The sequence below is a fragment of the Cucurbita maxima genome, unplaced genomic scaffold (assembly GCF_002738345.1).
Source record: "Cucurbita maxima cultivar Rimu unplaced genomic scaffold, Cmax_1.0 Cma_Scf00003, whole genome shotgun sequence".
Classification (NCBI taxonomy): Eukaryota; Viridiplantae; Streptophyta; class Magnoliopsida; order Cucurbitales; family Cucurbitaceae; genus Cucurbita; species Cucurbita maxima.
The window spans coordinates 1,826,047-1,849,524 of NW_019272019.1; the positions used below are offsets into that span (position 1 = coordinate 1,826,047).

At 37.1% G+C, this 23,478-nt stretch overlaps 3 protein-coding genes across 12 annotated transcripts in view; 2 read left to right on the top strand and 1 right to left on the bottom strand.

Annotated features, from left to right (window-relative positions):
- The window catches only part of LOC111476553 (kinesin-like protein KIN-14F), a 9,335-nt gene extending 1,602 nt beyond the window's left edge, over positions 1-7,733 (top strand). Inside the window, exons 1-17 of one of the 2 annotated variants that reach the window (XM_023120262.1) lie at positions 61-702; positions 955-1,118; positions 1,235-1,378; positions 1,535-1,879; positions 1,996-2,064; positions 2,140-2,355; positions 2,474-2,555; positions 2,656-2,751; positions 3,115-3,294; positions 3,446-3,552; positions 3,657-3,835; positions 3,915-4,079; positions 4,746-4,999; positions 5,131-5,294; positions 5,379-5,573; positions 5,654-6,402; positions 7,447-7,733. In XM_023120262.1, the coding sequence (XP_022976030.1) occupies positions 993-1,118; positions 1,235-1,378; positions 1,535-1,879; positions 1,996-2,064; positions 2,140-2,355; positions 2,474-2,555; positions 2,656-2,751; positions 3,115-3,294; positions 3,446-3,552; positions 3,657-3,835; positions 3,915-4,079; positions 4,746-4,999; positions 5,131-5,294; positions 5,379-5,573; positions 5,654-6,402; positions 7,447-7,582 (3,207 nt within the window). In that variant the 5' untranslated portion in view covers positions 61-702; positions 955-992 and the 3' untranslated portion in view covers positions 7,583-7,733. Of the gene's footprint in view, positions 1-60; positions 703-954; positions 1,119-1,234; positions 1,379-1,534; positions 1,880-1,995; positions 2,065-2,139; positions 2,356-2,473; positions 2,556-2,655; positions 2,752-3,114; positions 3,295-3,445; positions 3,553-3,656; positions 3,836-3,914; positions 4,080-4,745; positions 5,000-5,130; positions 5,295-5,378; positions 5,574-5,653; positions 6,403-7,446 lie in introns of those variants that run through there. The other variant, XM_023120261.1, reaches the window with a different exon arrangement.
- An 880-nt stretch (positions 7,734-8,613) lies between these two features.
- On the top strand, positions 8,614-17,284 carry LOC111476555. 8 transcript variants are annotated; one of them, XR_002717115.1, is made up of 8 exons: positions 8,614-8,889; positions 9,086-9,369; positions 9,616-9,796; positions 10,755-10,847; positions 11,028-11,115; positions 13,287-15,709; positions 15,837-16,670; positions 17,007-17,065. XR_002717115.1 is itself a non-coding variant. In XM_023120265.1 (6 exons), exons 1-6 carry the CDS (start codon positions 8,819-8,821, stop codon positions 17,241-17,243), a joined length of 954 nt encoding a protein of 317 aa, XP_022976033.1. In that variant the 5' UTR covers positions 8,614-8,818; the 3' UTR covers positions 17,244-17,284. The 8 variants fall into 8 exon arrangements, 2 of the variants coding, with proteins under 2 accessions (XP_022976033.1, XP_022976032.1); XR_002717116.1 differs by having other exon boundaries at positions 13,287-15,493; XR_002717113.1 differs by having other exon boundaries at positions 13,287-14,259; positions 14,480-16,670.
- A 716-nt stretch (positions 17,285-18,000) lies between these two features.
- Positions 18,001-22,629, bottom strand: LOC111476540 (protein transport protein SFT2-like). 2 transcript variants are annotated; one of them, XM_023120241.1, is made up of 4 exons: positions 22,212-22,629; positions 20,453-20,720; positions 20,247-20,351; positions 18,001-18,575 (listed from the first exon to the last, which is right to left on the bottom strand). In XM_023120241.1, the coding sequence occupies exons 1-4, from the start codon at positions 22,418-22,420 to the stop codon at positions 18,465-18,467; spliced, it is 693 nt and encodes a 230-aa protein (XP_022976009.1). In that variant the 5' UTR covers positions 22,421-22,629; the 3' UTR covers positions 18,001-18,464. The 2 variants fall into 2 exon arrangements, with proteins under 2 accessions (XP_022976009.1, XP_022976010.1); XM_023120242.1 differs by lacking the exon at positions 18,001-18,575 and adding an exon at positions 19,510-20,014.
- Positions 22,630-23,478: the final 849 nt, after the last annotated feature.

Here is a 23,478-nt window from a genome sequence, read left to right on the forward strand (position 1 = left end):
TTTTTTTTTTTTTTTTTTTTTTTTTTTTTTTTTTTTTTTTTTTTTTTTTTTTTTTTTTTTTGCTTTTTAATCTTTTGGAACAGAACAATTATGGTTAAAAACACCTTTGATCCCCACACTTCTAATCTTTTCTACCATGTAAGATTTCATCAAAATTATCATATTTTATCATGTAAAATGATTCAATTTTGTAGTGATTTGATCCTAATCAAATTAAATATTTTGTGTATGTATAGAGGCTTAATCATTAATGAGAGAAGTATTTTTTTGACCAACAATTGTAGTAGGTGAAGAACTGGGAGATATATTTTTGAGAGGGAAGGAGCTCTGTTCTTCATCATTGAGCCATTGCCTTTAGGCGTTATTAATGGAGGGGAAATAATTATATTGGTAGAGAGATAGACCCCGTAGGGTCTTCTTCCCATTAACTATTACCCGCACGCTGTCAGATTACTCAATTATATTGAAGTTTCTACATTGGCTGAATTTGGCTGTAAAAGAGTTGTCCTTAGGAATCGAAGACAAGCTTGATTGAAAAATGTGATTAATGACCAACAAAAAGAAAGAAAAAAAGTGGTCCATTGACTTATATTCTTCCCCTGGATTTTTCATCTCTTAATTTTTTTTTTTTGAAGCGTTTTTGAATTTCGTCAAGTTCCAATTTTATACTTCCATGTATTATCCTAAGTTTTGATTTGATTGGTAACTTGCAGTATATTTTGGTTTGGGCAATTTGTTGTGGCTCCAGAATTTCCATTTTATAAGTTAGTATATTTAGGATTAAGGTATTTTTAATTAAAATGTATGTTCATATCATATTGATTTTTTTTAGAATTTGAGATGAAACTAAAACTTAGTTGGCTCAATGGAGCCAAATGGGTTCAGAAGAGATCAAGCTCACTTATCTGTTGCTGATATTTTCTTATTGCTACTTGTAAATGTGATGTTTTTCAGCATTTAGGAGGAATCAAGCGGCAGGATGGCTACGCCAAATGGATCATGGAGCATCAGGAGTACTATCGAAGGAGCCCTCCGAAGAAGAATTCTGTCTTGCACTTCGCAATGGTCTTATTCTCTGCAATGTCCTCAACAAAGTCAATCCTGGTGCTGTTCTTAAGGTCATAATATACTTCTTGATGTTATTGACTTCATTCCTCGTGTATATTCTGAGTTGGAATAGTTCAAGTGGGGGTGAAAAAAATGAAGTTCTTATTGTTTTTTTTCTTTATTATAGGTGGTGGAGAGTCCAGTTGTAACTGTACAGTCAGTAGAAGGAGCAGCACAATCTGCAATTCAATATTTTGAGAACACGAGGAACTTCTTGGAGGCGGTTAAAGACATGAAGCTCTTGACGTTTGAAGCTTCTGACTTGGAAAAGGTTCTAACCTTCTTGCTCCACACCTTAATTAACTTCTGTTTAGTAGTTTTTTCTTGGTCACGAATCACATTATCTCAATATAATTCAGTTTACTTGAGTTGATTGGAAATTTTTACTCAGAATGTTCATGTTTTGCTTGGAATTTGGTGCATGCAGGGAGGTACTTCAGGAAAAGTTGTAGAGTGTATTCTCTGCTTGAAAGGATATTATGAGTGGAAGCAAGCTGGTGGGATTGGGGTTTGGAGATATGGAGGAACTGTACGGATCACATCTCTTGCCAGAAGTTCACCTTCCATAACTGAAAGTGATAGTACAGATGAATCGGATTCGTCTCAGTTTGAGCAGCTACTAGACTTCCTCCATCTTTCTAATGAAGTTTCAGTTGAAGAATCCAGAACTTGCAGTGTTCTTGCTTTTCTTTTTGATCGTTTTGGACTTATACTCTTACAAGCATACCTCCGAGAGAGTAATCGGATTGAAGATTTTCCTTTAAATGCAATGGTAGGTAAGGTTCTTTTTGTGTTATACACCATTCTTTTGCTTCAAAAAATCCACTCGAAAGCTTAAACGGCTCAAACTAACGCTGAACCTGACATCACGTATTATAAACATTGTAGGTAATTGATGCATTACTTAGCAAGGTTGTTAAGGATTTCTCTGCACTGCTTGTGTCTCAAGGCACTCAGGTAATCGATGCAAACATTCAACAAAATGCATGGTAGTTTAAGGCGTTCTTAAGTTTTATCTATTTGTTTCTACAGCTTGGACTCTTTCTGAAGAAAATATTGAAAAGTGATTTAAGTTCATCATCAAAATCTGAATTCATTGAAGCAATATCCCGATACATCAACCAAAGAGCGAATATGGCATCAAGCGACTTCTCGAAATTCTGTGTTTGTGGAGGAAAACGTGAGGTTATTCATAGGGCTCCTGCTGACCATGAAGAACTGGTTCATGCTCAACAGAATCAGATTCAGGTTTTAATGCGATAGCATACTGTATTTTGTGTGGATTTTGTCAATATACAGAATTCTCATAGACAAGCCAATTTTAGTTTTCATCTTTTCTAATATACCTTGATTTTGTTTTCTTCAGGAGCTAAAATCAGCGTTTCAAGAAACCAAACTTGAAGTTAAACACATACAGTCTCAATGGAATGAAGAAGTTGAAAGGCTAGGTGAGAACTAACCTTTTTTGTTCTTCTTTTCCTTATTTAGTTGCATCATTTGAAGTAGAATGAACTTATTACTATTGTTATATTCTGTTTATTTTCCCAGAACATCATCTCAAGGGCCTTGAGATGGCTTCCTCTTCGTACCACAAGGTCTTGGAAGAGAATCGTATACTTTACAATCAAGTTCAAGACCTTAAAGGTAAATAATAATTTACTTCATTCATTTTATGATACACACTATAAAACATGGATGCTGTAGTTTGGATATTGTATCTACACTTCGACACTTATCGAACATATCATTTATTAAGTATAAAAGACATACATTGGACATATGATTGGAGACATGTCAGACACTTATTAGACACACACAAATAGTCGTTGAGGAAACACACTGAACACAGGTTGGATATTGTAAACATACATGGATTTAAAAAACGTTTATTTTTAAGAAACGTGTTCTTGCTGTGTGGATGTCCTTATTGTTTATAAAATGACATCTTATTTGGTGATGAGAATAATTGAATTGAGTGCTGAACCAAATGTCATTTTGTAAACACAGGAACGATAAGGGTGTACTGTAGAGTGAGGCCTTTCTTATCGGGACAATCAAACCAGCATTCTACAGTGGACTATATTGGAGAAAATGGGAACATTATGATTGCGAATCCTCTAAAGCAAGGCAAAGAAGCAAGAAGAGTATTTTCCTTCAATAAAGTTTATGGAACTAATGTTACCCAAGGTATATTGATAATTAAGATTTATAACTAAAGTTACCCATATTCAACATATGTGCCATATGGACTTCAATCATATACTAATAGCTGAATATAATATGTCACTTTATCTGCAATTAGATGTCACTTACGATAAGTTTCCACAAATATTTGCAGAACAAATATATATCGACACTCAACCGTTGATCAGATCCGTTCTTGATGGTTTTAATGTTTGTATCTTCGCATATGGACAAACTGGCTCAGGAAAGACGTATACAATGGTAAGCACCAATTTCTTAGTATTTTTCGTCCTTTAGAGAAGAGGAGAATTTGATATTGTTTTTTGTGACATACTACATGTAAACCAGTTTTTATTTTCTTGCAGAGTGGCCCAGATTTGATGACTGAGGACACATGGGGCGTTAACTATCGAGCTCTCAATGACTTATTCCAGATATCAAATGCAAGGTTGGATATGATAAAGTATGAAGTTGGAGTTCAAATGATTGAAATATACAATGAGCAAGTGAGAGATCTGTTAGTCAGTGATGGCTCGAACAGAAAATATCCTTTTAGCAAAGTGGACCTTTCTTCTTTTGTTGAATATCTCTACAATTATATTGGTTTTCTTAGCCACTTGAACATTAGATATACGAAACAACTCTCAACTCAGTGGCCTCAATGTGCCTGATGCAAGTTGGGTTCCTGTGACATGTACTCAAGATGTTCTTGGTTTGATGAGAGTTGGCCAGAAGAATCGAGCTGTTGGTGCTACGGCTTTAAATGAGAGAAGTAGTCGTTCACATAGGTAGAAGCTTTTCTCCTTTTGACTCTTAATCCTACATATCTGTGTTAGGAATCACGACTCTCCACAATGGTATGATATTGTCCACTTTGAGCCTAAGCTCTCATGACTTTACTTTGGGCTTCCCCAAAAGGCCTCGTACTAATGGAGATGTATTCCTTACTTATAAACCCATGATCATCCTCTAAGTTAGTCAACGTGGGACTCACTCCCAACAATCCTCAACAATCCTCCCCTCGAACAAAGTACACCATAGAGACTCTCTTGAAGTCTATTGAGCTATCGAACCGCCTCCCTTTAATTGAAGCTCAACTCCTTTCTTTGGAGCCCTTGAACAAAGTACACCATTTTTTCGGCACTTGAGTTACTTTTTTTACTACACCTCCGAGGCTCACAACTTCTTTGTTCGACATTTGAGGATTTTATTTACATGGCTAAGTTAAGGGTATGACTCTGATACCATGTTAGGAATCACGACTCTCTACAATGATATGATATTGTCCATTTTGAGCTTGCTCTCATGACTTTGCTTTGGACTTCCCCAAAAGCTCTCTCATACCAATGGAGATGTATTCCTTACTTATAAATCTATGATCATCCTCTAAATTAGCTAACACGGGAGCAATCTGGACCCTCTCTAAATGTTTATGCATCTTCATCTTGTTGTAGTGTTCTAACAGTTCATGTACTTGGAAGAGATTTGGTCTCCGGATCCAATCTTAGAGGGTGTCTTCATCTAGTAGATCTAGCTGGGAGTGAAAGAGTGGACAAATCTGAAGCTGTCGGCGACAGACTAAAGGAAGCACAACATATAAACAAATCCCTCTCTGCACTTGGAGATGTGATTTCTGCTCTTGCACAAAAGAGTTCACATATTCCTTACAGGAATAGCAAACTAACTCAACTCTTGCAGGATTCTTTAGGTAACCTTTCGAGCTTTCTGTCAGACGTACTCGTTCTTGGCTTTTCGTTATAAATGTTGTCAAAATCGAATGACACTCGTTCTTGATTCGAATTAAGTTATGACATGTTTAACATTTTCCTTAACGAACAGGTGGACATGCTAAGACCTTGATGTTTGTACACATAAACCCCGAAGTTGATGCACTTGGAGAGACAATTAGCACGCTTAAGTTTGCTGAGAGGGTTGCCTCTATAGAATTAGGTGCAGCTCGTTGTAATAAAGAAAATGGTCAAATTAGAGAACTTAAAGATGAGGTTAGTTCTGACCATTCTATTTTCTTCTTTTTCCTTTCATGTAAACGAGCACTTAACAACTTTGTGCTTCATATTCATGTTCAGATATCAAATCTCAAATCGGCATTGGAGAGGAAGGATGCAGAGCTTGAACAACTAAAAAGTGGAAACGCTCGAGCCTTCGTAGAAAATCCAAAGCCGAGAGCTGCCTCTCCCTCCCGTGTTCTAAGACATGGTACCAATGGAGGTGCTAAGCCTGAAAATTGTCAAAGGCCTTTGGATGAAGCTAAAACTTTGGAGGTAAAAAAAAAATGTCAATTTATAAAAGAACCATTACTCTCATTCATATTATGTGTTTTAACAACATTTGATAATATCAGGCTAGAAGCTACTCTTCAGGAAAGCAAAGAAGGTCAAGATTTCCCTCTACATTCACAGAGAAAGATGCAATAAAAATGCCATTATTAGCTGAAGAGAGATCAACAACAAGTTCCAGCTCTGGAAACCCAAGGTCACCATCTCCACCAGTTAGGAGATCAATATCAACCGATCGAGGTGCCTTTATAAGAAGCAAGGTACGAACGGAAACGAACGAAAACCAACCAATATCAAAGCCTTCATTTCCGACGAAAGCGCCCGTTAACAAGTCGATGGCCTCAATTCAAGTAATCGATAATCGAGGAAGAGTAAACATCAGTTCTCAAGAGCATGAAAACGTCTCTGATGCATTGGTTGGTATCCAAAAAACAATGGCTTCAACAAAGAAGAAACAACTGGTTTGCCAAGAAAACAATGAAGATGAACAACAGTTGAAGCAGTCTGTAACTACAATGCAAGGTGGTGCAAGGAGAAGCAAAAATGAAGGGAAAAGCAAAGCAAAGCAACAGCAGATGCCTGGTGTAGCAGCAGCAGCTAGGATTAACAACAAACAGAGGCAGCCTGAGCATGTGGTAACAACATTACTTACTGACATTAATGCTGCTGGAAAAATGGAGGATGCAAGAAAGAGCGACTTCTCTGAAATGGAGAATGAGCATTTTATAGGGGGATTCCCTCTCGATGGTGCTTTGAAGGCGAAGAAAGCTCGTCAGAACTTCCCAAGGAATTCTCAAAATCTGGAACCACAAAGGTACGTTTAAAATTTTGAGTTTAGCAATGATTAGATGATACTAGTAAAGTGGGAGTTACAAGTTTAAAATATTGAGTTTAGCAATGATTAGATGATACTAGTAGAGTGGGAGTTATAAGTTTAAAATTTTGAGTTTAGCGATGATTAGATGATACTAGTAGAGCGGGAGTTATAAGTTTAAAATTTTGAGTTTAGCGATGATTAGATTGATACTAGTAGAGTGGGAGTTATAAGTTTAAAATTTTGAGTTTAGCGATGATTAGATGATACTAGTAGAGCGGGAGTTATAAGTTTAAAATTTTGAGTTTAGCGATGATTAGATTGATACTAGTAGAGTGGGAGTTATAAGTTTAAAATTTTGAGTTTAGCGATGATTAGATGATACTAGTAGAGCGGGAGTTATAAGTTTAAAATTTTGAGTTTAGCGATGATTAGATTGATACTAGTAGTACTAGTAGAGCGGGAGTTATAAGTTTAAAATTTTGAGTTTAGCGATGATTAGATTGATACTAGTAGAGCTAGTAGAGCGGGAGTTATAAGTTTAAAATTTTGAGTTTAGCGATGATTAGATTGATACTAGTAGAGCGGGAGTTATAAGTTTAAAATTTTGAGTTTAGTGATGATTAGATGATACTAGTAGAGCGGGAGTTATAAGTTTAAAATTTTGAGTTTACCGATAATTAGATGATACTAGTAGAGCGGAAGTTATAAGTTTAAAATTTTGAGTTTAGCGATGATCAGATGATACTAGTAGAGGGAGTTATAAGTTTAAAATTTTGAGTTTAGCAATGATTAGATGAATACTAGTAGAGCTCGAAGTTTTTGTGTTTGACATAAGTCAAGTTAGCGTTTGAGCCCACGTGTGAAAGAAGGGTGCTAAGAATATATAAGAACAGATAAAGGTTTGATTATATCACATACAAAATTGAAAATAGAAAGGATCTGGAACACATAGTTGAATGACTAAGGATCTATTAGATATTTTTTAAATAGAGTTTGTGCCGACAATGAAACGATTTTTTGTGATTTACTATGGTGGAACAGAGTACCTGTTGAAAGTTTACTGACTACCAACAAAGTCGAGAATGAGAGTCACAATCAAAGTGAAGTCACCGACAAATCAATGCCTGAATTTAGGAGTAGATCAATACCTCATGGAAAATTTTTAGTAATATCATGAGGTATGAGTATTAAAAAACTATATATTTGTAGCTTTATCTTTTCACTCCGATCATTCTTTGTATATTAATTATAATTCTCAAAATTCTTGGAGTGATTTTCAAATTATTTTTATAAAGAACGTATGAGTGAAAGATAAAACATTGTTGAAAGTAAACGTGTTCGTTTGTAGAGATAGTTTTTTTCTTATAAAAATTTGTGTCACAATGTAAACCTCAAATGAAAAATTAGGTTAAAAAAATACTTAATTTTAAATGATAACAATTTATTCTTTGTATTTTAGAAGGAATAAATTAATAAAAATATTCCTCAACTTTTTACTCTTCTAAAATATATCATTAAAATTTTAAATATTTTAATAATATTTTTAAACTTTTAATAAAAAACTAAAATATATCATTATTATTAATATTTTATTATAAAATAAACTATAACTTTTAAAAGAATTTCAAAAAATACCTTTAAATTTTTAAAAATTTCATTAATACCTTTTAATTTTGTTAAGACGTATATCGATTATCTTTTTTTTTAATATCCCATTAGAATCAAGTATAACTTTTTAAACATAAGGTCCTATATAACATAAATCAAGTGATTACAAAATTGTAAGTTTAAAAAAAAAATAGTTAAATTAATAGATATATAATCGAGGCTCGATTCCTCTGTTCGAAACTTTAGTCAATTTGAGGCTCACAATTCTTTGTTCGATATTTGAGAATTATATTATCATGGTTAAGTTTAGAGCATGGTTTTAATATCATGCAGTAATCATGACTCTCCACAATAGTATAATATTGTCCACTTTAAACATAAGCTCTCCTAGCTTTACTTTGGACTTCCCCAAAAGGTACTAATAGAGAAATGATATTGTCCACTTTCCTTTGAGTTTCCGAAAAGGTCTCATACCAATGAAGATAGTATTCATTTATTTATAAATTCAGGATCATCTCTAAATTAATTTAGGCCTATTTAATAATTGATTTCTTATAAATAAATAAATAAATAAATATTAATTTAATTTAGAAAAACCAAATGGTTTATTAAACTGGGTCTTAGTTGATGATCGGAGAATTATTTCATCCAGTGAGCGGCCATGGCAGTCACCTGAAGAAAGTTCCAGTTCAACGGAAGACTGCATTCGTGCTCCCTTCTCGACCACCACAGCGTTCCAACGGCGACGTCAATCGTTTCTAGGTTTCACAACTCCGACGACGATTTTCGTGAACTCCGTCGACAAATGACAGCCATGGCGGGTTTCAGCGTCCGAGCCTCGATTCAGCTTCAACTTAGAGCTCTTTCAATATCCTGGTGATTAGTTTTTCGTAACCTTACTTAATTATTTCTGCCGGTTGTTTGGTTTTCAAGAATTTAATGAATGTAGCGAGCTAGAGAAAGGGATTCGAACATGCGATTGGATTCTCGTTTTTCTCATTCCATATGGTAATATCATTCTTGAAGTACTTTGTTCTTGTGTTGATGTTTATGGTGGAGGTATTATCTCCAGGGTGAAGAAGAGCGGCGTTGTTACTTGCTTGAATGCTAGAGTGTATAGCTCGTCAGGTCCTGTTAGGTATACTCCAAAAAGGTCATTAAATGATAAGAAGTCAAGAACACCTTCGGTACCGGAAATTGTAAATGGAAACGATTTCAGTAGTAAGTTGGATGTTAAATCTCCGAGGATTGAGGTTAAACATCGGGGTGCAGTACGGAGAAGTAATTTTTATGATAAATTTCGTGATCAAAATCCGGACGAGAAGAAAAACTATTCAGCTGGTGGAAGTATGGCAGGTATATCTATATCTATATCTATATCTATATCTATATATATATATGGAGTTCTTTAATTCGTTGAAGTTGTTATATGTGTTTTCTCTTCATGATGAATGATTAAGTTGAATTGATCAGAATCTGTTGTTTTGGTGGGAATTTCCTGTAGAACAGGCTTCAGAGTATTTCCTATCTTCCCTTTCTTTTGTTCCCTACTTTTCTTTAATAGAAAGTTGTATTTTATCTCAATGAAGCTTTCATCTTTAGGACTTGAAGATGAATTTCATGACAATTTGAGCTATGTTGATGATCACTTGCAAGAGCCTAAGGCAGTATGTGAGAAGGAAAATATTTACGGCAAGAAATGTTATGATGGAAAGGTTGATTTGCGGGGAAATAAAAGTAGGCAAGATGCTGAGAAATTGGCAATTGAATTACTTGCAACAAGGTAACTGTATGTAAATTGTGATTCCTGTCTTTGATTTTGGAATCTGCACTGATCTGATTGAACTGATGACACTGTCAAAGTAACACAAAACAAGTTTTGGACAGATTTGTGTGAGAATATTCTGCTAGGACTTTGAATTATACGTGTACTGGTCTAAAAATTTTGCAATTTTGTGGTGAATTTGACTTGAGAGTAATAATAGAATTTTTAGAGCGGCGAGAGATCAGATGAGCGATTTACAAGAGGGGGAGATAGATATCCCTACATGCCTTTGGGTTTCAAAAAAGAGGCTCAGCTAGTGTAAATCTGAGTTAGGCTATATCTACAAAAAAGAAAAAAGAAAGTTAAAAAGAAAAAAAAATTGAAGTAGAAGACAGAGTAAAAACAAATAAAGTAGGCAAATCCGAAAAGACATTTCCATTCATTTCTTGACCACAAAAAATTCTGGAATTCCTTCCATACTAAAGTGTCAAGAGGAGGGCAAAGACTCCATTGGAGCTCCGGCCCAAATAGAGCTTACCTCCGACACCTGGCTTTCTCCGGCGCATATTAGCTTAGCTGTGCTTAATAGGCCATTTGGCTTCCTCTCTGGCGGCCTCCTTACCTTACCCACCCTACATTCCCACTCCAAGCTACGCCTGCTGAGCAAGATGCATTACGATTTCCTCTTCTGTGGACGCACCGGAATATGATCCGGGACGGGAAGAGAAAGACTTTTTTCTCTGCCAGGCTTTCTCTTGTAAAGCCAAGCCCCAAGACAAGGTACAATTGTTGGGAAGGGGACATGAGAAAGAGAACCTGGCTGGATTCGGGCTGGTCTCATGGCGCCCAAAGGATTTTTCCCTGAGCTTTAAAATGATGGCCATGAATGAGTTGCTTGACCTACTTTTGTAATTTGTTACCATATATGTATTTTCTTTTGCAAGAAGAATATTAAGCTTGTGATTGCATTCTACAGAGCCTTCACTGCAGTTGGGCTGAGGAAGAAATTGCTTGGCAAGAGGTTCTCTCCGGGCACAGCGGAAGCAGTGATCAATGATTTCAAGAGCAGGTCCTGAATGGCTACGTAACTTATAATAATGTTCTTAGCCATCAGTACTTTTCGACAACAATATTTTCTCAACAGAATTAACCTTCTACACTTGACATGATAGATATGAATTTTGATGTCTAATTCAACCACTGTTGCAACTCATATGACATTAATCTTAGCTCTTTAATTATATTTTAGGGGGTTGATCAACGATGGCCAGTATGCTGAAGGATTTTCTCATTCAAGGTGGTCGTCCTCCAGTTGGGGACCCAGGAAGATCAAGCAGGTACGTACTTCTATTTTCATTTGCGATCCAGCTAAAGAGTTTATCTTCTTTCTTTTCTCGTCTATTTCAACCTTTTCACTTCTTATCGTTGATAAGAAAGCTAGTCGGTAGGACTCGTGAAACTTGTTTACCAATTGGGAACTTTTTGTTATGATACTGAGAATGAGAGGCTAATTTTCGAACCAGGCACTTATAAACAAGGGGATAGAAGGGGAAGTTGCTCAGAAAGCAATTAAACTTGTTTTTGAAGATGGTGAAGAGTTTGGTGATGAAATGTCAAGTGTGAGTTTGTCAAAGATTTCAATGGATCATTTATTCATTCGAGCCTCGAAACAGTGGCTTCGAGGTCGGGATGCACCGGAAGAGACTAGAAAATCGAGAATAGTTAGGTGGCTTCAATACCGGGGTTTTGACTGGGGTGTTACTAGAACCATTCTTAAGAAGTTAGAAACTGAGTACCCTCCTTAGTATTCTAATGAAAAATTTCAAGGATTTCGAGGCCTTTGATCCTCATCTGCTTGGGAAAGTATTGATTTTGGGTTGCTGTATTATGAGTGCAAAGAGAAATGGCTGAAACCAAAACTGTTCACCTCCTGAATTTGCAAAAACTAGCCTCTTAGAATGAGAATTACACCTCCTGAATTGGCAAATTTGAGATCTGATTGCCCTATGGAGAATTATTCTTCCTTTGTACAATGAATGCATGATTGAGTCCCTGTTTATGATAGCAAGTTTGGTTTGATTTATATTATTGGGTTTCCTTCTCCTTCTCCTTCTCTCTCTTTTTTTAGCACAAATATTGAATTAATGAAATTTGGAGACCAAAAGTAAAACTACCACAAGGAATAAGATCTTGTAGCCTTTCCAAACACACCTGAAAGGTAAAGTTTAGATTATTCAACCATATCCTCACCAATGACCGTGACCTGAAAGGCCCATATTTTGCCCGAAGTTCGGGTCGAGTTTAGTCCAAGAGTTGATCTTTGATGGATTTGTGCAAGAGGTTCATAACATTGGTTGGATATGAACATCTTGAATTTGGATTGAGCCATGGATTAGTCTACTAATTAAGCTATTCACACGCTATCGATTCGAGTCATATTTGTACGTGGGAGAATTGACGTTAAGGCAAGTATAGTAGGATTGATTTACAACTTATTCAGGTAAGGATTGCTAAGATTTCACATTTTCAAAATCGAATGAATTTAGTCATTTTTATTGCCACCATCATATTAAGATTTGTACAAGAGCAGTTAATGGAAACGCATATGGAATTCATGACTTTCTTGGTTTTAACGGACTTGTTATGAGAGTTGTTTCTATCTACTGTTATCTCATATCAACTACTTTTAAACTTATTAAAAATATAAGGACTAAATTCAATTCAACATTTTGTTCGTTCGGCCCAAACTACACTTACAAGACAAAAAGGTTGTATGCTTTAAGGACAATAGAGGTAAGCATGTGACCTAACCCCTATGGTTGGGAGCTATTGAGTCACCAGAGGAACCGTTTGTTGCTCGTCAAATATCGCTAGTCGTTAGAGGTAAGCATGCGGGGTGTCGCAATCACACTATTGTGGTAATGAATAACAATTTTGTAGCACTTGTTCTAACTTGGTGAATCAGAAACTTTATGGACAAACTTATGTATGATCAAGCATCGGGTCACGTTTGAAAAAAATTATTTTAGAAAATATGAGTAAGGAAATGCATTGGAAAACAATTTGGAAAAAAATAAATATTATAAACTAAAAGCAAATAAGCAACAACCACAATTTTGATAATAACTCCGGTAGGAAGAATTGACAAATAGTCATATTCTCTATACTAGTCATATTCTCTATAATACATTTAGAGACATGATTTTGGTAATTGATACACCTTTCGATTGAAAAGGATTTAAAAGAAGTTTGAAATAGGCATGTAGCCATGAACAACATGGCTCGGACTGGAATGAATGAAGTTCACTTTCATTGAGAGGAGGGGTTATGCTCTTATTTCTTCCTTGAGAATAGAAACAAATCATTGATAGTCATTTGCTAAGTCGAACATATTTCATTGTTCAATGGTTCAGTTATTTGATGTTTGAAGTTTTTTGTATTTGATTTTTTAGTTCTACAAATGAGATTTGCAATACAAAGATCCTTGAGACGAAAACTTCCTCTGCAGGGTCGATTGAATCATCACCGGCTTGGGGTCATCGGCAGCCGCTTTCCCCAATTCAACACTTCGAATCTCCTCGAGCATGGCGACTATACTTTTCATGGGGGGTCGATCGTCGGACTTGACGCTGACACAGATCACCGCGACGTCTAGGGTTTGAAGAATTTCGCGCATTGTGGGTTCGGTTCTTTCTCTGAGCTTCGAGTCTAAAATGTCGGCTGGGTTTTTCTTTGTGGCTAAATGGTCTTTAACCCATTGCGCCAAATTGCCTTCTCCTGGTAAAGTCGGGTCCAGAGGGTGCCGCCCTGTTAGAACCTCCATTACCACTATACCGAAGCTGTACACATCGCACTTCTCTGAGACTGTCAATATCGACCCATGTTCTGTAATCATCAAGTAATTATGAATCCATGGGGTTTATTTGCCAAAGGGTTTGGAAAGGGGGGTAGAAATGAACATACCTGGGGCCATGTACCCGAAAGAGCCAGCAAGTTGTCTGAGTATTGGCTTCTTTGAAGAATCATTGCCGTTGTTTGTACTCACATTGCTGGCGAGACCAAAGTCGGCTAGGTATGGCTCAAAGTCATGGCCGAGCAGAACATTCAGTGTTTTCACATCGCCATGTACGATTGGTGGAGTACAATCATGGTGAAGATATGCTAGAGCATGAGCCACTCCTAAGAGGATTTCGTATCTGGCCTCCCATTCTGCTCCTTCTTTTCCAGCGTCATGGATAAAAGAGCTCAAGCTTCCATTTGGAAGATAATCATAAAACAGGAGCTTCAAATTCCTGTGGGATCCCCAACCCAGCAGCCTTATTATGTTCTTATGTCGAATTAATCCTAAAGTACGGATTTCAGAGTTGAAGCCTCCAGATTCGTCGGTTGACCACATTTTCTTCACTGCCACTGTTTTCCCTTTTGGGGTTGTGATTCTGTACACGGCACCGGAGCTTCCAGCACCGATCACGTTGGATTCAGTTAAGTTTTTAATGATGTAGTCGATTGAGATATCAAGTTTTTGAAACAGGGTTATTTCCCATTTATCGCCATCTATCAGTAGCATGAAATTAGCCATTTGTGTGCGAATTAGCAAGTAGATCACTAAAAAGAAAAGCACTGCACTTATGCTGATCAAGATTGGCAGGACTATCTTTATTGCTTCTTTGCTTACGTTTCTGGATCCAAACTTGCCTTCAGGAATTACTTGCTCACCTGAAACATAGAGGTCTTTGTTTCCAGCAATGGCGCTTTTACTGAGCTTTTGAAAGAATGGTGTGTCGGGCAATTTGCCGGAGAAGTGGTTGTAGGAGATGTTTAGAGTCACAAGGTTTTCAAGCTCTACAAGAAGGCTTAGGTCCCCAGAGAGGTTGTTATGGGAGAGGTCTAGAATACTTAGCCGGACGAGACCAGAGAATTCGGATGGGATTTCACCTGAGAAATGATTCCAACTTAGATTAAGAGCAATGTCAAGTGAAGAAATTATACCTAATTGCTTAGGGAGTTCCCCAGAAAAGAAATTGTTGCTGAGGTCTAAAAATTGAAGCTTTTGACAGGAAACAATTTCTGCTGGGATTTTCCCTGAAAGTTGGTTGTTTCTCAGGTCAAGTTTTGTTAGTTCCGTCAAAGCTCCGATGCCCGGGTTGACCTGACCTTCAAGCCTGTTGTTGGATATATTTAAAAACTGTAGGCTCATCGGCAGTTCGATTGGAAGAGTACCAGTGAACTCATTTGAACTGAGGTCAATAAACTGAAGAACGTCACAGTTCGATAACGATTGAGGAATTTCTCCAACAAAATGGTTTTCAGCTAAGTCCAGAAAATCTAAGCTCTTCAAATATCCCATCTCTGATGGAATAGTACCTCCAAACCTATTCTTAGCCAATCGAAACCTCGATAGTGTCCTACTATGTCCTATTTCAGGTGGAATGATCCCCGATAGATTATTTCGTATGAGAAGAAGTTTCGTGAGATTTTTCAAACCGAAAATCTCTTTTGGTATTGAACCCGTCAAGTGATTGTACGAGAAATCAATGGCCTGGAGATCAAGGCAGTCTGAGAGAGTGCTGGGAATACTGCCTGTTAATTTGTTCTCCCAAGCAAAAAATAAATGCAAGTTCTTCAGGTTGCCTACTGAAATCGGTATCTCGCCCGAAAGTTTGTTGTTGTCTACTTCCACATGAACCAAAGTCGAACAATCAAACATTTCCGAAGGTATTGAACCCGTAATCTGATTAAGACTTAGTTGAAACTCTTGAAGTTTAGGTAGCCGTCCTATACTTTTTGGTATGGTTCCATTTAGAAGATTTTCGGAAACGTCTAGGATTACAAGTTCCTCGCAATCTCCAATCTCTTCTGGTATAGATTCTTCCAACAAGTTCAACCATAGAAAAAGTGTTTGAAGCTTTTTCAGCTTCCCAATTCCTCTAGGTATCCGCCCAGAAATGCTATTCTGATACAATATAAGAGTTTGCAACTCACTGCAGTTTCCGATCTCTTCCGGGATTGTGTTGAAAAGTTGTGCTTTATATATGACTATGTTCTGTATGTTTTTCAGCATCCCAATCGATGAAGGAAGAGCTCCGAAGATTCCGGTTTCGGCTAGGCCTAACATGACTAAACTGCTGCAGTTTCCAATCTCCATTGGCAATTTACCTTCAAGAAGTTTATTCCCTCCAGCTCTGAAAAGATTAAGCTTCTGCAACATTCCAATGCTCTTTGGAATCTCCCCACTGATTTCATTGTCTGCGAGTCTGAGATACACGAGGTTCGAAAGATTCCCAATCGTTACCGGTATTGTCCCTTCAAACCCATTGCTTTGAAGGGACAAATCCTCCAGCTTCCCCAGCCTGCAAATCTCTTCTGGGATTTCTCCCAAAAGGTTATTTTGGCTAAGATCAAGAACTCTGAGCTCCTTATAATCTCCAAACTCTTTCGGGATTCTTCCTGTTATATTCGTCTCAGATATCACCAGGGTCCTCAAGAACTTAAGAGCCTGGAAATTCGATGGCAATGTACCTCGCAAATCCAGTGCTGCCAGGGTTATCTCCACTACATATCCATGGGAGTCGCAGACAACTCCAAACCATGAACACGGTGTCGGGTCCTCCGGATTCCATGTACTCAAAGCATCTGTATAGCTTGTTAGATTACTCTTCCATGTGAGAAGAGCTCTACCCTGCTCATCAATGGAGTAACAACATGGAAAGAGACGGATACTTAGTAATAAAATCAAGGCTATGGTGAAGAATTGAGAAGGAATTAAGGGATTCCTTAGAATTGCAGCCATTGTTCTTCTTGATAACTTATGATACAAAATGATCTGATTTGGATTGAACAAAGGGGAAATCCATGTTTTGTTTATAGGAGAAGAAGAAAAAGAAGAACAGAGGTACGTGAATTCAAGATCCTTCTCTCTATTCCTTCTCTCTATTCCTTCTCTGGTTTGGTTCTTAGTTCTTAATACGGGAATATGGTTTTTTTTCTCCCTGTTTTTAATCTTTATTAAGCAAACAGTTCATTTTTCCTTTTCTTCTTTCCTTTGGTTAGCAAATCCTCATAAAATGGTTGTTTTTTTAGTTAAATATTCACCATAGTTCAAAATGTTTTAGGGAAATTCTCAACTTAGTCCTCAACTTTTTAAAATTCTCAATTTGTTCTATATCATTTTGTTCTTCTCTGTTTACTGAAAGGTGATTGATCAATAATTTATGCTTTTATTGGACAGGTGCATTCCACGTGTCGTGTTCGATATTCGATACGAAAATATGTTGATGCTACGATTGAGAAAAACCAAAAGATCAGGGGTAAATTTAAAAATTTTAAAAGATTGAGGACCGAATTGATAATTTTTCGAACGATGGTGGTTACTTGTCTTTTTTTTATTAGTTGCAACATAAGTTGTTGGGACGTTTTGTTTATGGTAGAAACTATTAGAAATGACACATCTTTTCTATTGATATGAACTACTTTAGCCAACTTATATGGTTATTTAGGGTTAAAATACAACCGCTTCCTACTGCTATTTGAATCAAGGTTTTGGGTTGATCGACCTCTCGACATTGGAGAAATCGTCGAGGTCTTGGCCTACGGTGTTCAACAAGATAGAAGAGGTGGAGAACGTGAGAAACATTTTTTACTGATAAATAAATTGGGTTAGGGATGAAATTATATTTCATGTCTTTGGCCCTGACCAATTCTCTATCTACTCCGTCCTCACCACGGTTAATATAATTATATTTTTAACACACACGTGCATATGCTTTTTATCTATATATTAAAAAAATAAATTAGTTAATTTTGAGATCTCTAATTATAATATTTAAACTAAAAATTTGGTGGTAATATAATTTGAATTTTTAGAAATTGCATTATTATCAACATTTTAAATATTTGTTTGTTTCGGAATATATTTGAAAAATGAAAATTTAAAAATAGCTAATAAACATGAAATCTAATCCTTGTAAAAATAAATGGGAAATCTAGCAGATTCTTGTTTCCCGCTCTATCCGTGGACATCTCTAGTTATTACTTCAGAACAACATAATCATTTGGTTTTTCATTTATTCTACTATCAAAATTCATCTTTCTCGGCTCAAAAGTGTTTATTTTACGGACTTGTTCTATAATAAAATATACCATAAAAAAAACATCATATAGTGAAATTTATCGACCATTAATTTAGCAAATTATAATATTATTGATCAATTGAATACGTGAACTTGTCAACCGAACATAATTTAATAGATAAGACATCACCATTTAATCCACACTCTCGAATGGTGAACTGAAAAAATAATACATTTATCACGATAGTTAGGAGAGAGAGAGGTATCATTTTCATTAAAAAAAAAAATAATAATGACGACGATAAGAAAGAAGTGAGATGAAGTAATCTAGTTTCATTCTCTTGTGCCTCAAATTGTGATGGAAGAAAATAACAACAATGCCCCAAGGCCTTCACACCATCTTCATCTACAGTTGCTGAATAGCTCAGTGAATATGATAATGGGGATGAAACAACCAGAGAAGAACACAAAGAATGGTGCCTGTAGCTAATACTTTTAGTTTACACACTCAGCAATATGTTGTGGATCGTTTCCAAGACTTCCCGAACATTAACAAAGATCTCTAATCAGAAGAGAAATGTGCAGTGCACCTAGTGTATGCCACGTTGGAGTCGAGATCAACTACCGAAACATTTCATAACTGAAGACATAAGTGCGGATGACAAAAACTTCATCCCAGTAGACCCGCCAGGGAAATATGAAACAGCATAGTATGCAAGTGCAAGAACCTGGAGGAATCATACCGTTTCAAAATCGGACCATTTGTGTCGTGTATGATAAAGGACGTGGTAGATATGAAATGGGTATTTGATATGTGATAGAACTCGAATGTATTGAAATGTAAAACATGTCATAACTACAAGTTAAACAAAGTATTTTGAGATGTTTGGACTTTCCCTTCAAGAGATCACTCTCAAGCCCTGATTCACTCACCAAAATGTCTACCTTCCTCATTCCCCACCCCTCTATTTGTAACCAACAAACAATAATACCCTAACAACCTTCCTACCAATATGTTATAGGTTGAAATTGGTGTGCATGTGGTGCAGAATTATGTGAACCAGGACGATAATCATAAACAAAATAGTCAGGCGAGTCCTCTCTTCCCAGAGTTCTATGCATGAACTTCAAAAAAAGGGGCCGACCATTGCAGTTTGATTGTCGGGATGATGTCCATTAGACTTGGAATCTGGAAAAAGAAGATTATTTGATTGAGAGGTAATGAGGTGGGCTGAATTTACAGAGAAGCTGTGTAACAGCCCAAGCCCAAGCCCAAGCCCACCTCTAATCGACATTGTCCTCTTTAGGCTTTCCCTCCCGAGCTTCCCCTCAAGGTTTTCAAAACATATTTGCTAGGGAGAGGTTTCCACACCCTTATAAAGAATGCTTCGTTTCTCCAATCAATGTGGGATCTCACAATCCACCCATCTTCGGGTTTCAGTGTCCTCGTTGACATTCGTTCCCCTCTCCAATCGATGTGAGACACCGGGTGGTGTGCCAGCAAGGACGTTGGGCCCCAAAGGGGGGATTGATTGTGAGATCCCACATCGATTGGAAAAGAGAACGAAACATTCTTTATAAGGGTGTGAAAAACTCTCCCTAGCAAACGCGTTTTAAAAACCTTGAGAGAAAGCCCGAAAGGGAAAACAAAGAGGGCACTCTCTGCTAGCGGTGGACTTGGGTTGTTACAAGCGGGATGCTGTTCAAATTGGGATGGAGCAAGACAGCATTATTGGAAGCTAAAGGCTTAGGATGGTTTTCCAGCAAAATCAGCCTTCGTTCACCTTACTAAACCTGAAGCAAAGTTGAAGCCCCTGATGGACTACATTTGGAGGCTTAAAGTCCCAGAAAAGTTGAAATTCTTTTAGTCGAAGATCTGTAGAAGCTTGAACACTGCTAATAAGGTGCAAAGAAAAGCTCCCTACTGGACACCCGGCCCCTTGCTCTGCTGCCAACGCTACTATAAGACAGCGAGATCATCCACTGTGAGTTCACTCAAAACTTGGCTTTTCATCTTAAGTGAGCTCGTTTTGTCCATTTGCTTTCCTCAAAGGTGGATTTATGGCTGGAATAAAGTTTGGAAGATAAATCTAATGTTTTGTGTGATTGTGCAGTTCAACTCCCTATTAGTCACTGAACTTATGAGACAGTTTCAAAGTTCAAGAACCTTTTAGATACAGAATTAAAAGTTCACCGACCTATTAGATACTTTTTAAACTTCAAGGAACTTTCAAACACAAGCTTGAACGTTCATGGACTAAACTTGTAATTCAACCACTATTGTTTCTTCTAAAATAAAAAAATAAATAAACAATTCTGAAGTAGAAAGATACTAACTGCAATATGGGAATAAAATTTTCTAGAATAATGAAGAAAGAAGAGGCCTTGTGTTTAGATACCTGTAATACAGAGAAGATAACAGAGAGAATATAGTTGTGGAGCCCCATGGAAACGTACAAGGTGCCAAACATACATCCAATAAAGATCACCGTAAAAGGAAGTCTCTGCATTGTGAAACAAAGGAACAAATAACAGAATAGAATCAGCTAAAATATCGGGACGGTGTCGGTATAAATGTAATAAAAGGAGCATCAACCAAGGGTACCTCTTTTGAGAACATATGTGCAAGCTGATTCTTAGGACCCTTGAGTGCAAAGAAGGATCCAATGATGAAGCAACACCCAAGGGTAAAACAGATAGCAAACTTATGAGGCACAAGAACCATGATAGGGAGGAACAATGCAAACGCAATGAAAATGAAGAAAACCCCAGTTGCTAGAAACAAACCAAAATACATCAGGGCTTTTCCTGAGGGAACATTGCTAGTGGCAGATTGGAGGTTCCCAGGAAGTTCTCTTACTCCTTTAGAAACCCTGTACAAGGATCAAATTACAAAACAATCAGAAAGGAAACTATCCTTTAGTTCGTAAGTAGTCCCTTTTGGAGGAAACCCTTCTATGGGATGTGTCCAAACACAGGTGATTAATCTCCAAGAAACTTGAGAAATATTGACAAGATGGCCTCAAACTCATTTCGTGCTTCTGCTGGTGTTGTTTTTCTTTGGAGCGAATCTGGAAGTCTTAAACTCATTTATTATTGTAACAGCCCAAGCCTACCATTAGCAGAATATTGTCCTATTTGGACTTTCCCTTTCAGGCTACCCCTCAAGGTTTTTAAAACGCGCCTGCTAGGGAGAGGTTTCCACATCCTTATAAAGGGTGTTTCGTTCTCCCCTCCAACCAATGTGGGCTCTCACAATTCACCCCCCTTCGGAGCTTAGCGTCCTCGCTGGCACTTGTTGCCTTCTTCAATTGATGTGGGACCCCCAATCCACCCCCTTCGGGGCCCAGAGTCCTTGCTGGCACACCGCCTCATGTCCACCCCTTTGGGGCTCAGCCTCAGTCTCCTCGCTGGCACATTGCCCGGTGTCTGACTTTGATACCATTTCTAACGACCCAAGCCCACCGATAGTAGATATTGTCCTCTTTGGACTTTCCCTTTCGGACTTCCCCTCAAGGTTTTTAAAATGCGTATGCTAGGAAGAGGTTTCCACACCCTTATAAAGAGTGTTTCGTTCTCCTCTCCAACCGACGTGGGATGTCACAATCCCATCTGTGAGTTCAAGGGTTTATTGCTCAATTTCTTTGACAGGAAGCATTTCTAGTAGCAGGAAATTGAGTTGGTTTTGCGCCTTAGACGTGACTTGATTGGTTGGAAATTTTTCAATATTCTAATGCTAGCAGACTAGAAAGGACAACATCCAGCCATTTCCCATTCATTTTGAAAACCAGTTCAAACACTTGGATTACGAGTCATTTTACCTTTCAATGTAGACGCATTTTAAAAACTTTGAGGGGAAGTCCAAAAGAGAAAGCCCAAAGAGGACAATATCTGTTAGCCCTAACAGTGGGACCGTTACAAATCAAGACCTTCAAACATGTAAAGCTATATTCTACCTAGCCTTAGGAGAATTTCTCTTCATGCTGTTTGGCAACCATAATGAAATTCTTTGTTTCTTCAGATCCAGTGTTAACTCTTCTAATTCTCAAATGGAAGTTCAGATGCTAGACATCCAACATTCTTAAATGAAAATCTCAATTTAATTCAAATGACAACAAAAGACAAATCAAAATTCCAAGAGCCTACAGTAGAACATTTCCCAAACTTCCGCATAGCCAGCCAATCAAATCATGCTCAAGAAAAATGTAACAGCCATAGCCAAAGTAGCAACACTACAGCAAATTTACCCAACACCCAACAGATACTACTCAAGAACTCGAGTACCCAATGATCCAGAAAACAAATACAAAATTCAATCTCAAATTCCTTGCTAAGATGGATTTGGGGATCGATCGGAGACTTACACGCTAAAAGTTCCCGAAACGGTTTCATTCGCTGACCTAACAGCACTTTCGAGATCGAAACCGATTCTCGAATTGGAGCTGCTATCATCGGCAGCTTGTGATTCTGCGTAAGAATTCCAACTGGCTAGCAACGAAGAGGACGGTTTGACCTGATTATCACTCCCACTACTATCCCCTTGCGTGAACCATCCCTGCGCCGTTTTCAGCATCGCTTTCTTTCAAATCGAAGCTCAAAAAATCGAGAAAATTTCAGGATTTGCTCTGATTTGGGAGCAGAAATTGGGTTGTGGAATTGATATCTCCGAGGAATCGAAGGATTTTGGCATGTTTTTCTGGAAGAAAATGGTGAGGAAGAAGCCTTTGCGACGAAGGGAAACAGCAACGGCCCATATTATGGTCAGAAGAACAAATTCTCAATAAAAAAAAATTAAAAAAAAAATTTAAAAAAAAACAATAAAATTTTTTTTAAAAAATATGCCATTTTTATTTTTTAGAGTTCGGCATATATATATGTTTTCATGCCAAATTTACTCATTTACTTACAAAAGTTAATTCTTTTTTATCCAACTTTATAAAATAACGACAGTAAAAAAAAGTTACTAGTATATATTTTAACCGAAAAAGATATCTTATTATTTTTTATGCTTATGTTGATGAAAAATTATTCGATCACCTCACTCGATGTGGCTATCTCGAGAGATGTAAGGTAGAGATAGAACAGTTATTCCGCGTTTCATATTTTAACCTTTTATCTTCGTAAATTTTTTCATTTATTTACTTTTTTTAAGGAGATTATATTATTTTCATATTTTAATATAATTTTAATTTAAAAACGTAAAAAAATCATATTGTACGTACACAAAAATATAATATAAATTTCAAGATAATTTATTAAAAGAAAACAAATTTCAAAACTATACTATAATTTTGGACCATAAAATCAGGATATATTTACTCGAGAATATAATCATTGTACTAGGACACTTGACACAATCACACTTTTAAAGACAGCGGACTAGCGATGGTGCGGCACTCACTTTCCAACGACAAGTGAGCTAAGCCAATTTGTTCTTGCGTCGCCTACGGCCAAACGACGTATGATCGAGCCTCTAGCCTCGGTTTTGAAAGAAGGTTTTAGAAAACGAGAGTAGAGAGAGAATTTTGAAAAAGACTTTATATAAACAAGTAAGAGAGAGATAACAACTGCTTAGCATATGTAGGGGGATATGACTGATATCTAAATCTCTCTCCAATCCCTCTCCCGTAA

What these genes read in the sequence shown, in the direction of transcription:
- LOC111476555 (XM_023120264.1), top strand. Translation starts at nt 8,819, where the DNA reads ATGACAGCCATGGCGGGTTTCAGCGTCCGAGCCTCGATTCAGCTTCAA. An exon ending in AGCTGGTGGAAGTATGGCAG is followed by an intron (nt 9,370 to 9,615) that starts GTATATCTATAT and finishes TTTCATCTTTAG; the next exon opens with GACTTGAAGATGAATTTCAT. An exon ending in GACCCAGGAAGATCAAGCAG is followed by an intron (nt 11,116 to 11,301) that starts GTACGTACTTCT and finishes TTTTCGAACCAG; the next exon opens with GCACTTATAAACAAGGGGAT.
- LOC111476540 (XM_023120241.1), bottom strand. Translation starts at nt 22,420, where the DNA reads ATGCTGAAAACGGCGCAGGGATGGTTCACGCAAGGGGATAGTAGTGGG. An exon ending in CACATATGTTCTCAAAAGAG is followed by an intron (nt 20,352 to 20,452) that starts GTACCCTTGGTT and finishes TTCACAATGCAG; the next exon opens with AGACTTCCTTTTACGGTGAT. An exon ending in TTATCTTCTCTGTATTACAG is followed by an intron (nt 18,576 to 20,246) that starts GTATCTAAACAC and finishes TGATTCCTCCAG; the next exon opens with GTTCTTGCACTTGCATACTA.